Here is a 13,636-nt window from a genome sequence, read left to right on the forward strand (position 1 = left end):
CATGATCTAATTAATTAACGTAGCTATCAAATCGGAAGCATCTTCCTTTGAAAATTGAACTCTATTTTTTATTTGTAGTTCGTTACTTTCAATTGGCTTTGGTGAATCACCAGTAGTAAAATAAATTGGCTTCTCCCATTTAAGTCTATCCTTATCGTAATCCCATATCAGATCATTAGCATTTGCTGCTTGTTGTTTCTTTTCTTTGATTGTATCCTCTAATTGTTTCTCATCTGTAGATATATCTTCCTTATGAGATACAAACTTTTCAATCATGGTTACTTTACCATCTTTAATTGACATTTCCACGGTACGCTCTCCACGTGATTTCCTATCCCTATTAAATTGATTTTCTCTCATTAATCTTTGCTGTTTCTTAAGATTTAATGCTCTTTCTTCAGGAGTCAACCAAAGCGATTGTGAAGGCATTTCAAAATCAGAGGCATTATCTATAATTCTTGTTCTTTCGGCACCCGTTGCTTGATAGTCCAATAATGTTTCTAATCTTTCTTTAGCCCTTTCTAAGTCCGCATCTGATTTCTTTGGATTTTGGGATTGTTCTTCCTTGGCAATACTTTCTGCTTCTCTAGTCTTTCTAAGTTCCTCCTCCGCCAACTTGAATGCCCTATCTTGAGCTTCCCAGAACTTCTCTCCTGTATTCATTTTTACAACAATTTTCTTTTTAGTTTTCTTTTGGGTTGGTACATCTGCTTGCTGTTTACGATTTGCCAAATCTTGTTTTTCTTGTTCTAGTAATTTGATTATGGCATCTTTATCCTTTGCAGGTATTATATCTGCTCCACAAAATGAGCATGGTTGCATTCCTTCTTTAGTGCAGATAATCTTACCACAATTTAAGCAGTTTGGTGCAATTTCAAACAAGGGATGTCTCCTTGCCATACAATTACAAACTCTTCTTACCAGAGTATCAAAAGTGGCAGAATCGTTCGTTTCAAGTTCATTAAGAATTGTTTCAATGTCTTGTAAGTTAACTAAATTCTTCTTCTTGGTTTGTTTATCTACCGGATCTGGTGATGTCAGCTTCGATTTGAGTAGTTGAGATGTGGTAGTTGATTTATTTCTAGACATGCTTTCGTTATTAGTTAAAGGCTAGTTATTAATATGACTCAGTCAAAAGGAACGATCAAAGTACAACTCAAAAGAAAAATTTAACAAGAGAAGTAGTCAATGGGAAGCAAGACTTTCGCAAAGGAAAAAGAAACAGAAAAAAAAAAATATCAAACAAGTCATCTTGCAACAATAACACAACCTGACCATCAACTACAATAAGCAGCAAGCATGTCCTCCACAAATCCAAATGAAGAAGCTTTGAAGTTGAAGTATAAAGAAATTGCTGAATTAAAAGCAGCAATAGCTCAAAAACAGGCATTAAAGAAAAGACAGGAAGTCCATGCGGCAAGAATTCAAAAACGTTCCCAATATAACAATCCACGTAATTCATATTCTCAATCAAGAAAGTTTGGAAATTTGAAGTTAGTAATGAATAACGGATCACAGGTGAATGGAAGCAGTTCAGAAACTACTTCTGAGGGATATGTGAGTGTAAATTCATCTAGTGGAAAGACGTTGTACAACGTTAATGTTTACCATCAGGAGGCAGAAAGATTGAAGATGAAGATTGAATTAAAGAAACAACAAGTAAAGGAAGCTAAGAGAATAAGAAGACTAAAAGCTAAAATAGCTCGAGACAGAACCAAATATATTGGATGTGATCGAATCAAAATAAATGGTGATAAATATTCTGTTGTTAAAGGGGGTTACAGATTGATCCCAACAACAATGTTTCAAGTTACTAACCCAGACACTTGTGTCTGGAACGGAATAAATTATAAGAGGGTTGAAACAACTGGTGTATTCAAACCTGTCAAAAAATCAACCAAGAGCAAGTATGTATCAATTTATGATGATCCACATTTTCCAGAGTATCATATTTACTAACATTGTTTAACAAGACGTACTAGAGAAGTTTGCAAGTATTTTCAAAATACAGGTATGTATATTTTTTGATTTTCTTGTTCCATATATATCTTTTGGTTTTTTTTATTATTATTTTTTTTTTCTTTAACAAGAAAGATTGAGTGTTTCATTTTACTAACGTTGATAAAATTACTTTCGGATCTTTCAAATTCTATTAGGAATGTGTGAGAAAGGTTCATTGTGCAAATATGTTCATGACAAGGATATGATCAGGATATGTCCTTTATTTTTAGCTGGAAAATGTTACGGTAGAGATTGTTTGCTTTCCCATACACCAAATGATTGTAATACTCCTGTTTGTCGATATTATTTGGATAGAACATGTACTAATTCAAATTGTAAATATCGCCACTTCAAGCCAGACCATTATGATGATCCAAATTATGAAATTTTGACTTGCAGACCATTTGCAATCACAGGATATTGTGCACGAGGTAAGAAGTGTCCATTTTTACATTTACCGAGTTGTCCTGATTTTGAAGAAGACAACTACTGTCGATATGGTAGAGAATGCTCCTTACCTCATAGATTCACATTAAGGGTACAAGAGCAAATTGCAACACGATCTAATAAATACGTCAGAGATGAAACTGTCATTTCAGAGGAAGTCACACCTTCTCCACAAAAGATTGTTATTAGCAGCTATACTGTTGATCCAAAGCTACTTTTTGCAGTTGATCTGACTGGAAATTACCAATACTATATCGACAATGAAGGGAATCAAACATCAAACGATCTGAAGGAATTTTTGATTGAATTGTCTGAATCCGAAGACAATGAGGATGATTTTGATTCAGAAAGTGACAATCCCGAAGAAGATGACTGCGAAGGTGATGATTTAGAACTTAATGGTGACTACGTAGGTGTATAAAGTTCTATATAGGAATAGAAAACCCCAATGCACGAAGTATAATCTGTATACTTTTCAAGAATAGCACCACTTAAAACGCAAGATTCAAGCAAATATACCGCCGTATTTTTCAGGAAAATTTTTATGCAATCAACTAGCCGACAAACACACGGCAACATCTTCAAAAACAGTTGAGCAATCACTAGATTCTCGAAATAAAAGGTATCTACATCTCGTAACCATAAGCCTTCTGCGAAATTGGTTAATATTTTGTTCTCCGTCTCTCTTTTACAGACCACCTAGGGAGGGGACAATGCATGGGATGCTAAAACATAAAATGCAAGCAATTGTGCTTATCGTGATCAATGTAACAGTATCCATCTTCAAGAGTATAAATGGAAAAGAAAGAAGTGGTGGCTTTTTGTTTTGGTTAGCCATTGGAAGGTGAAAAATCAACTGAGACAACACAAAAGTATGTAAAGATAAAACCAATCAGTGTATAGTAAAAATTAACCACATCTTTACAACTGATAAGACAAATACAATATCATCATTACATTTACACTTGGGTGTGTATGTGTGTGTTTGTGATGGGAGTAGCTGGTGATATATCGTTATCACACAATAGATTGACGAAATAATGTAAGTTGTGGTGGATGGTAGACAACCCACACATAAACTTGATAGAACAAATGTGTTCTCTAATTTGAGTAAGGGGAGGTGAAGCTAGTAAATTAAACAAATGGGAAGGGAAAAAAGAAGAAATTATTGTTGCAAAAGTGGTTTATTCTCTCTGTTTTAAATGGTTTTTTTTTTTTTCTTGTTGTTAGATCACCCACACAACTTATAAACACATACACACCTAAGAAGAGGGAATTTTTTTTAAAAAAAAAGCATTTAAATCATCAACAATACCCGCCATCATCGTATTATTGAGATAATTAAATAAGGATCAGATTTATATCAATAGTATTTGAAACTCAAGCATTTGAATATTTACTTAGTTTCTTCATATTATTCTCAATTTAAATGATGTCAAAACACAATTCATTTCCTCTTGATTGTGACTCTCCACCAAAAAATCTTACGGTCCATTCTTATCAAAGAAGTTATCAAACAATCAGTAGTTTGGGTAATGGGAGCTTTGGTACTGTTGAATTGGCAAAATTCAAATTCCAAAAGTTTGATCTTTTGAATATGCATGAAGATAAAGCGGGTACATTATTGTACCCATTAGAAGATTCTAAATTCAATCAATCAAATCTTGTTGCCATTAAAACTATGAAGAAGAAGTTACTGCTCTTACTGGAATATGCCAATGTCAAAGAGGTGAAATTCATCTTGTCAATTCCATCACATCCTTGTTTGGTGCAAATTTTCGAAATGTTTATTGATGATGTTAATTATCAATTGCATATATCCATGGAAGCATTGAATCAAAATTTGTATCAATTAATCAAAAGTAGACGAAATATCAAGTTTTCACCAGTGACTTTGAAAAGCATTTTGAGCCAGTTACTATGTGCCATAAAACATATTCACAAATGGAACTATTTCCACCGTGATGTCAAACCAGAAAATATATTAGTGATTCCAACATTACATTTTTATGGATCTAAAGCTTCAGTACCACCATATCGTAAAAATGATAATTTTATTGTCAAATTAGGTGACTATGGTTTGGCCAGACATGTTTCAAATACGAAACCATATACCGCATATGTGTCCACAAGATGGTATCGTTCTCCTGAAATTTTACTTAGACAGAAATGGTATTCCAGACCAATTGATATTTGGGCGTTTGGTGCTGTTGCTGTTGAAATTGCTAATTTTGTTCCCTTGTTTCCTGGATCTAACGAGTTTGATCAAATTTGGAAGATATTGAGAATCCTTGGTTCCCCTTATGTACCTGAACCAAATACAATCAATGCTAATTATGTTGTGCCATTAGGCGGATACTGGAACGATGCTGTATATTTAGCCAACAAACTTGGATTGAAATTACCAGCAGAGCCAGGAATGAATATTGAGGATGTGGTGCAACACCCTGATGGAAATGCTTTACAGGATGTAATTCAAGGTTGTTTGAAATGGGATCCCTTAGCTAGAGCTGATGCAAATGAACTTGCTAAAATGCCATACTTTAAGGAAACTATAAAAATGATGGATAGTCACTTTGAAGGTGAAACATTATCTGTCAATGCCACTTTGAACAAATTAGTTGGAATTCCCAATTCTCCTTCAAGAAAACTAATGGCCCCTGCTAAAACCCAAAGAAATGTATCGATGCTTGATGAGTTCCCAATATACCAAGATTTGGATGACGGGTACGAAAATTATTTTGATGAATATATTGGTATTGACCAAGGAGAGGAAAATAGTGAAGGGATAGACGGCTATAAACTTATTTCTCATCCATGGATGTCAAAAGTTAAAGATTTTATCGGTACTAGAGAGTCTGAGAAGGAACCTCGTAGTGTTGGTGTTAATGGAACAAGTGGTGATAAAAAGAAATCAAATCAAGTCGGGGGCACAAAAAGATCATTCACCACTTTTTCTATGGAAAGTGAAGAGATTGCTAATTTATAGATTCCAAGTTTAATTGCTTCAATTTCCGGTTAATAACGGTGTATATTATAGAGTTTTTGTATGTGAGTCCTGCAAAAGTGAGTCACTGGGTTTTCAAGATGGGGATTTGGAAGTAGAGCAATAAATATAATTGTAAAATATAATAAATGTATACTAGATTATGTTACCTATAACAAAAGACAAACTACCCCCTTAGGTTGCTCAAAGACCAAAAACAATCTTTTCAGCAGAAACTTTACTATCTCTGGACAATTTCAATGCTTCGTCAGCAGCACTTAAACCACCATCTACTTTTCTAAGTTTAGTATGTTTAAGCTTGTTGATAATAGTAGGAACAACCTCTTCCCACCATTTAGTATGTTCTTCTAAAAGTTCAGGAGTTTGATAGAATACATTACCAAAAAGATCCTTTTCTTTGATGACACTAAGGTAAGCCAAAGTAGTACCAAATTTAACAGTACCGTCTCTGCTTGGATCAGTTTTAATTGAATCGGCATTTAAGCTCAACAAGTTATCTAAGTAAACTTCTGGAGAACCTTCAGTTGCATCATAAACAGTTTGATAAGTACTTTTATCTGAAATAGTATCAAGAGCAAACTTAACTTTACCAATGGCTTTGATCTTGTTAACAACATCAGGATCATTATAATCAACAACGTGATCAGCACCCAAATCTTTCAAATATTGATGATTCTTTGGTGAAGCAGTAGCAATGACATTCAACTTGTAAACCAATTTAGCAACTTGGATAGCCAAAACACCGGTAGCAGTAGCACCACCCCAAATTAAAATTGAATCACCTGGATTTGAAAACTTATCAAGTTTCAAGTAATGTGAAAAGGATTGTGCAACAGTACATAAACCCAAAGTGATACTTGCTGCACCTTCATAGGAATCAATTACAGATGCCTCAGTTTTGGCCGGGTTATCTAAACTGTGATCATATTTAATAGTTCCACCAGGGTATGCAACAACATATTCTGCAAAAGCTCCTGAGTCTGGGGAAACATTTCCCATGACGAATGAACTGACAACATCACCTTTTTTAAAGTTTGTAACATTAGATCCAACTTCTTCAACAACACCACTGACATCACTTCCAATGACATCACCAGGTTTACTCAATTTGTAAACAATGTGTTTCCAATCAGTTGGGTTAATGGCATATGCTTTACTTTTGATCAAAATTTGATCATCATTGATGGATGGCTTTGGGATATCTTTAACTTCCGCTAATTTGGATAATTCTCCTTCTGGAACAACGGCTGCTTTCATGATTATTAAGTAATTGAAATAATAGATTAAATATGTACTGTGATTACAATTAAAAGTATATATAAGTAGAATATATGAAAATGAGATTCAAAGTTGGAGACATTGATTCCCTTTTAAATATTTCATTTAATTTTGAATTAATTTTTTTTTTCTTAAAAAGAAAAGCATACACATTATTGTGTACGAAATTTGTTGGCACAAATATCCATGGAATTTGTAAGCAAAACTCCGAAATGGATATTTGTCATCCCCCCGAAATTTGGATTTTCATCCGAGATTAGAAATCCATACATACTCTGCAATTGAACGTATAGTTTCTAAATTTGAAATATTATTTCATGAATTAAAAGGAAACATCTTCTTTTAGATTTACCCCCCAATACGAATCCCGTTTTATTTTATAGTGCTTGATTATTATTACAATTATTATTTCATGTCCATGTGTGGATTTGCTTGATTTTGCAGTTTCTATTGTTTCTTTTTTTTTTTTTATTGTTTTTCTTCCCCCATTTTTGCTCCCTGTGGTAAAGTTACCAGCCCTGGCAAGATATTTCAAGTTACAGAAACCAAAATTTATGGTTAGAATAGTTACATCATAGGGAGTCTAAAAAAATTCTTGAATTCAACTTTCTACTACAATGATTTAGTTTTATTCACCCAACATGTAGATTTCCTAGAATTATAAATACTCGTTTATTGATTGAGTGCAGTGCACTACCTACCATAGCAATAACACAGAATACTGCAACGAGTAACAAACCATTTACAATTGTGTAAGCGGGATTTCTTGAACGAATTGCATGCAGAGTGTCTAAATCCTGCAGGACAAGATTGAAACAATGGACAACGGAATTATGGTTGGATTGTGGTTTACATACTCCGGATATATGACATGCGTTTCTTAACAAAGCCTTTATTTAAGGAGGAGTAGAGTATTCGTTGCTCTACCAACAAAACCTAAAAATGACATGATACTACCTTCCTGTTTTGTTTTGTCTTCTTTTTGTTTGTTCTTTATCAGATGAATGCTACTGATACGATAACCCTCTCCCCAATATTTGGCTATAATCGGCGTTAAGAATTTGTGTATTGTTTCGAATTACGGTTTCTGAACTACAATTGATTATGAAACAGCAACTTAGAGAATAAAATATCACACCCAACTAATAAGTGGAGTGATACAGAGATTCTGATAATAAGTACGAGATGGTGAGATCATCATGCTATTATTAATAAATGGAATATTTAGGTATATAGAATTCCGCCCCCGATTAGTATAGTACATCAATATTAAATCGGACAGAAAAAAAAACTTAACGCTCATAAGTTCTTCCGAAGAAATTGTATTACAAATCACATGGATAAACTGAATAAACATCGGGTTTCTGCGATTCTGATTAGTAATATCGATATATCTGAACTATTTCCTCTCTCTCTCTGTGTGTGTGTGTGTTTCTAAGTATATACAAGATTCCCGTCTCAGATGAATTGCCTTCTTTTATCCTTAAGTAAGTAACAAACACCTGACGCAATGATACTGACTCCTAACATGAGTACTAACATCATATTTGAATCTCTAAACAACCTTGCCTCGTCAGCAGGCCAACCAGAATATAAAGCATAAGTAGCTGTTACAGTCCCTAAATTACCCAAACCACTGACTAAAGCAGCACTAACTGCACTACCTACATCACCATAATCTTTGGCAAAAATCTCAGAAGACCATGACATACAAATTGGAACAGTTGGACCCAAACCAAATCCTGCAATTAACAAGCCCGCATACTTGTTCCATGGTCCATGGGCATAAGTTGTCACCAACATACCAGTGATAATGATCATACATGCAAAACTGAAAATAACAGGACGTAAATTTCTAAATTTATCAGCAAATGGAGTCATGATTAAAATCCCACCAAGATCAAACAACCAAATTGGAGCATATAATAAAGAGACATTGACTGAAGATAAAGAAGGGTTTTGTACTGAGATAATAACAGATCCAAAAACAGCTAATCCCATACCAGTTCCAACAACACCGAAATACATGATGATAATTGGCCAAATTCGAATATCTGTAATAATACGGAAAATATCTCTCCAACCCCAAGTGACCAATTTACTTCTTTTCCCCATATCACGACGATGTAATTCTCTATCTTTGTTGTTTAATGGATATGGAGGAGTTAAATATTTTCTGTAGAATCTCATCAATGTATTTGTTGGTTCAGATTTGACTGCAAATGGTCTATCTGGTAGCCACCATAACAATGAAATACCAACAGCAATCGTTACAACACCATAAATTAAATACATCCATTGCCATCCATAGTATCCTTTAACTCCATCCATTCTTTGAACACCAGCACTTATCAACCCAGCAGCCGCGGCAGAGATTTGAGCAGCAGTGAAATAATAACCAATACGACGAGTCATAATTTCATTAGGATACCATAATGAAATATAATATGTCATACCTGGCCAAATACCAGCACCAACAATACCACTAACAACACGAATAACAATTAAACCCGCAGTATTATGTAAAATATGATAAAAACAATAAACAACACCAACAGTAATAACAATTCTAGCTAACCAAGTTTGAGGAGATACTTTAGTCATGATTAAATTCATAGGAAGATCAAATACAATAAAAGCAACAGTTTCTAAAGACAGAGCAAGGGATAAATCATGAGTCGATAATTTCAAATATTGAATCAATGAATGTCCTTGTTCTCTATTCATAGTTAATGTTAAACCATATGAAAGACTACATAACATGGTAAAAAAATAAAGACACCATAAAGCAGGAATGATTCTAAAATCAAGTTTTAAGTAAATTTTATTTAGTTGATGATGATCTAAATAATCTTCATCTCCTAAACTTTGAACTTGGATTTCTTCATCTTGAAGTGATTTGTGTTCTTGATCAGTATGTGCAACAGACATTATTGTTGATTTAAGGGTTATAAATGAAAAAAAAAAAAAATAAAAGAAAAAAAGGCTTCTTCATTTGAGAAAAAATGATTAGTTTAAATAGTTTTACATTATCATGGCTTAATTCCTCTGCATCTTAGTATATCTTTGAAAAGTTTTGTTGAGATGGGGTTATTTACCTTAGGCGTGGATTATTTTCCGTGGTTAATTTAAGAGAATAAAAATTTTGACAATGATTCGCAGTCATTTTGTTGTAGTTCATTTTGGCACATGAATCATCAAGAGTCATAAAAAAAAACTATGCACAATAGGAAAAAAAAATGATTATGAGTACCAACAGAAATGAAGTGCATGAAGACTAAAGTATAACAATTTGAAATGATTGAGTTATTATTGGCTTAAAATGTGTTGATTTAATTAATAGTCAGAATAGTGGCTTGGTGTTGATGTTGGGTGAATTGTATTGGATTATGAAATATCTTTTGTATTTTGTAGGGCGATAAGGGATTTGCAACCATGGAACAATAATTCCCAAGATGACCCAATACCCATAGAATTACTCAATCATAGATCCCAAAATAAGAAAACTGAATGTGACTTTCTAATTGCAATTATACCGTATGATTATTCTGATATATTGAATGTATCTTTTTTTGTACAATAAGAGAATTTTTCAATAAAAATTTGTTGAAAATTCCCATCAAACTTTTCCTTTAGAAAAAATTATGAAAATATTAACAGTATTATACGCACGTTATGAATCTACTTGAATTATAAATTAAAAACAGTCTAAACTAGGACTCTTTAAGTATCTCTAACTTGTCTAACTCTATCTTTGATTAAGTAACAAACACCAGATGCAATGATACTAACACCCAACATAAGCACCAACATCATATTGGAATATTTAAATAATCTAGCTCTATCTTCTGGCCAACCAGAATATAATGCATAAGTAGCAGTAACTGAACCCAAATTACCCAAACCACTAACTAAAGCAGCACTAACTGCACTACCAACGTCACCATATCTATTAGCAAAGATTTCTCCTGACCATGACATACAAATTGGAACAGTTGGACCTAAACCGAAACCAGCAATTAATAAACCAGCATATTTATTCCATGGACCATGAGCAAATGTAGTAACAAACATACCTGCCATGATAATCATACATGCAAAACTGAAAATCACAGGACGTAATTTCTTGTATCTATCAGCAAATGGGGTCATGATTAAAATCCCACCAAGATCAAACAACCAAATTGGAGCATATAACAATGAAACTTGAATTGAGGTCAATTTTGGATTATTAACAGCAATAATAGTAGAGCCAAAAACAGCTAAACCAAAGCCAGTACCAACAACACCAAAGTACATAATAATAATTGGCCAAATACGTAAATCAGTAATGATTTGAACAATATCTTTCCAACCCCAAGTTAATAATTTATATCTATGTTCTAAATCAAGACGATGTAATTCTCTATCGTGTTCATTTAATGGATGTGGAGTAGTGAAAAATTTACGGTAAAATTTTTTAATAGTATTTGTAGATTCAGATTTAATAGCAAATGGACGATCTGGTAACCACCATAATAATGAAATACCAACAGCAATGGTAATAACCCCATAAATTAAATACATCCATTGCCAACCATAAAATCCATGAACACCATCAATTCTTTGAACCCCTGCACTGACTAAACCAGCTACTGCGGCTGAAATTTGCGCGGCAGTGAAATAATAACCGATACGACGTGTCAGTCTATCATTTGGATACCATAAAGAAACATAATAACTTAAACCTGGCCAAGTACCTGCACCAACCATACCGCTAATAAATCTAAGAGCAATTAAACTACCATGATTTTTTAAAGCTGAATAACAAGTATAAACTAAACCAACAGTTATAACAATTCTGGCTAACCAAGATTGTGGAGAAACTTTAGTCATGATTAAATTCATAGGAACATCAAAAATAATATAACCAACATAATATAAAGCAGAAGCTGTAGATAATTGTTTAGATGTTAAATTCAATGATTGGGTTAAAGAATGACCTTGAGCTCTATTCATAGTTAATGTAACACCATAACAACTTGAACCAAAAGAAGTTAAAAAATAAAGACACCATAAAGCAGGAATTATTCTAAAATCCAATTTCATATAAACTTTATCTAATTCATGTTGATCTAATTGAGAAGCTGCTTCTTGATTATCGATTTGATATTCTTCTACATCAAGGGTCTTATATGATCTTCTTGATTCGGGATCGGATTCTGTTTCAGGAACCGCAACTGTAGTGTTCTTATTTTCTATAGTTGACATTCTTCACTATTAGTAATGTTGTATATGAAAGCAAAATTGATAGAATTGGTGGAAAAAAAATCTTCAAAGAAAACAACAGGAAATTCAAGTTCCTTTATATAATTGCAAAATGAAAAAAAAAAAAAAAGAATAACAGTTCTGAAACTCCGAGTAATAAAATTATTTAGTGTTAGATTTAATTTTTTTTTCCCTTTTTCTTTTTGTTAGTCAAATTGCCCATAAAAATCCCCATTTTGCATCCATGCACACATAGTTAAGACCATAAATTGGATGACTACGAGTCATCAATAATCGCATTTCTGAGATGGAAATCAAAAAAAAAAAAATCTTGACTCACCATCATCACAGGACTCATATGGTTACATCAGATTGAAAAGATTGAGCTAACCACAAAATGTAAATTACGTGCAACTTTAATCCAATAACAATCACACGAGGGACTTTAATCTAAAAATGTTTGAAAACGCCGTATACAAGAGGAAGTTTTCTTTTGATGCATTTTTTTTTTTTCATTATTGACTCTAGGATCTCTATAAACTTTCTAATCTAAATCCAATTCACACAAGGTTTTAATTCTATCAATTGTAATTTTTGCAAATTGTTCACTTTGAGTAACACAAAAACTATGAGAGATAGGATTTTCCTCATCATTACATATTTCACATACTGTTACTTTATCATCATGATATCTATCAATTAAAAAATCTCTAGTTTCATCATTTACCCAATGATCAGTTTTTGCAAAAAATAACCAATTTTTTATACCCAATTTATCTGAATTTTTAAAATACCAATCATTCACATCAATATCAAATGCAATATGTTTCATTTCTTCTTGAGCCATGGTTAATGCTTGATTAATCACAGTTTCAGATTGAACAATTTTATAGACTCCTTCAATTGAATTTTCATAACTACTGATATCAATGTCTTTATTTCCAATTTTACTTGTAACTAATTGATATTTGATTAATGTACGTATAACAAAATCAGGAAGAAACCCAACTATAAAACTCAACCATAATGCAATTGGAATAATTGGGATATTCCACTTCATCAATGTGGTTAATTTTTGTCCGCTTGAAGATCCAGCAATATCAGTAATAGTAGGTGTTATAAATCCACTAAATTTAACATTAAATCCATCTTTTAATGATCCATCTTTATATAATTTTGAAAGTGCTCTTTGATACACAAAAGATCCCATTGAATGATGCAAAAAATAAAAATTTGGTACAATTCCTTGTTCATTTTTACTCAAGATCATTTGTTTTAATATATCATATTTATGATCAATTTGAAATTCCAAATTATATGTCTTGGTTGATTTAGATTTGAGAAATCCAGCATGTCCTATACATAATATTTCAAAATTTGGGAATTTTTCATGAATGAAATCAAGATACGATATATAAAAATCAACTAATCCAGGATTTCCAGGTATTAAAATAAGTATATCTTTTGCTGGTTTTATTGTTTTTGATGGTTTATGATAAACAGGAGTTTTAGGGGTTGTATTTATATAAGTAACAGACATTTTCTTTAGATGATTATAGCAAGCCTGTCTAAACATCCACTAAGGAGACAAAAAAAAAAACACGTGGAAGGAAAAGTTGCTGATTTTAATATTTGACCCAAACTGAGATTTCATTA

General features: G+C 32.7%; 8 protein-coding genes across 8 annotated transcripts; 3 read left to right on the forward strand and 5 right to left on the reverse strand. All coding sequences in view use genetic code 12, as the record gives it.

Moving 5' to 3' along the window:
• Positions 1-6: 6 nt before the first annotated feature.
• On the reverse strand, positions 7-1,089 carry CTRG_00767 (uncharacterized protein; the record flags this gene model as incomplete). The annotated part of the gene is made up of 1 exon (XM_002545940.1): positions 7-1,089. The coding sequence occupies one exon, from the start codon at positions 1,087-1,089 to the stop codon at positions 7-9; it is 1,083 nt and encodes a 360-aa protein (XP_002545986.1).
• Positions 1,090-1,299: 210 nt separating this feature from the next.
• Positions 1,300-1,959, forward strand: CTRG_00768 (uncharacterized protein; the record flags this gene model as incomplete). Its single annotated transcript, XM_002545941.1, has 1 exon — positions 1,300-1,959. One exon carries the CDS (start codon positions 1,300-1,302, stop codon positions 1,957-1,959), a length of 660 nt encoding a protein of 219 aa, XP_002545987.1.
• A 199-nt stretch (positions 1,960-2,158) lies between these two features.
• On the forward strand, positions 2,159-2,869 carry CTRG_00769 (uncharacterized protein; the record flags this gene model as incomplete). The annotated part of the gene is made up of 1 exon (XM_002545942.1): positions 2,159-2,869. One exon carries the CDS (start codon positions 2,159-2,161, stop codon positions 2,867-2,869), a length of 711 nt encoding a protein of 236 aa, XP_002545988.1.
• Positions 2,870-3,877: 1,008 nt separating this feature from the next.
• IME2 (protein kinase) lies at positions 3,878-5,437 on the forward strand (the record flags this gene model as incomplete). The annotated part of the gene is made up of 1 exon (XM_002545943.1): positions 3,878-5,437. One exon carries the CDS (start codon positions 3,878-3,880, stop codon positions 5,435-5,437), a length of 1,560 nt encoding a protein of 519 aa, XP_002545989.1.
• A 201-nt stretch (positions 5,438-5,638) lies between these two features.
• IFR2 (Ifr2p) lies at positions 5,639-6,712 on the reverse strand (the record flags this gene model as incomplete). Its single annotated transcript, XM_002545944.1, has 1 exon — positions 5,639-6,712. The coding sequence occupies one exon, from the start codon at positions 6,710-6,712 to the stop codon at positions 5,639-5,641; it is 1,074 nt and encodes a 357-aa protein (XP_002545990.1).
• Positions 6,713-8,191: 1,479 nt separating this feature from the next.
• Positions 8,192-9,664, reverse strand: CTRG_00772 (uncharacterized protein; the record flags this gene model as incomplete). Its single annotated transcript, XM_002545945.1, has 1 exon — positions 8,192-9,664. One exon carries the CDS (start codon positions 9,662-9,664, stop codon positions 8,192-8,194), a length of 1,473 nt encoding a protein of 490 aa, XP_002545991.1.
• Positions 9,665-10,456: 792 nt separating this feature from the next.
• CTRG_00773 (uncharacterized protein) lies at positions 10,457-11,983 on the reverse strand (the record flags this gene model as incomplete). The annotated part of the gene is made up of 1 exon (XM_002545946.1): positions 10,457-11,983. One exon carries the CDS (start codon positions 11,981-11,983, stop codon positions 10,457-10,459), a length of 1,527 nt encoding a protein of 508 aa, XP_002545992.1.
• A 541-nt stretch (positions 11,984-12,524) lies between these two features.
• Positions 12,525-13,556, reverse strand: CTRG_00774 (uncharacterized protein; the record flags this gene model as incomplete). The annotated part of the gene is made up of 1 exon (XM_002545947.1): positions 12,525-13,556. One exon carries the CDS (start codon positions 13,554-13,556, stop codon positions 12,525-12,527), a length of 1,032 nt encoding a protein of 343 aa, XP_002545993.1.
• Between the last annotated feature and the right edge of the window lie 80 nt (positions 13,557-13,636).

This window comes from Candida tropicalis, assembly GCF_000006335.3.
Source record: "Candida tropicalis MYA-3404 genomic scaffold supercont3.1, whole genome shotgun sequence".
Taxonomy (NCBI): domain Eukaryota; kingdom Fungi; phylum Ascomycota; class Pichiomycetes; order Serinales; family Debaryomycetaceae; genus Candida; species Candida tropicalis.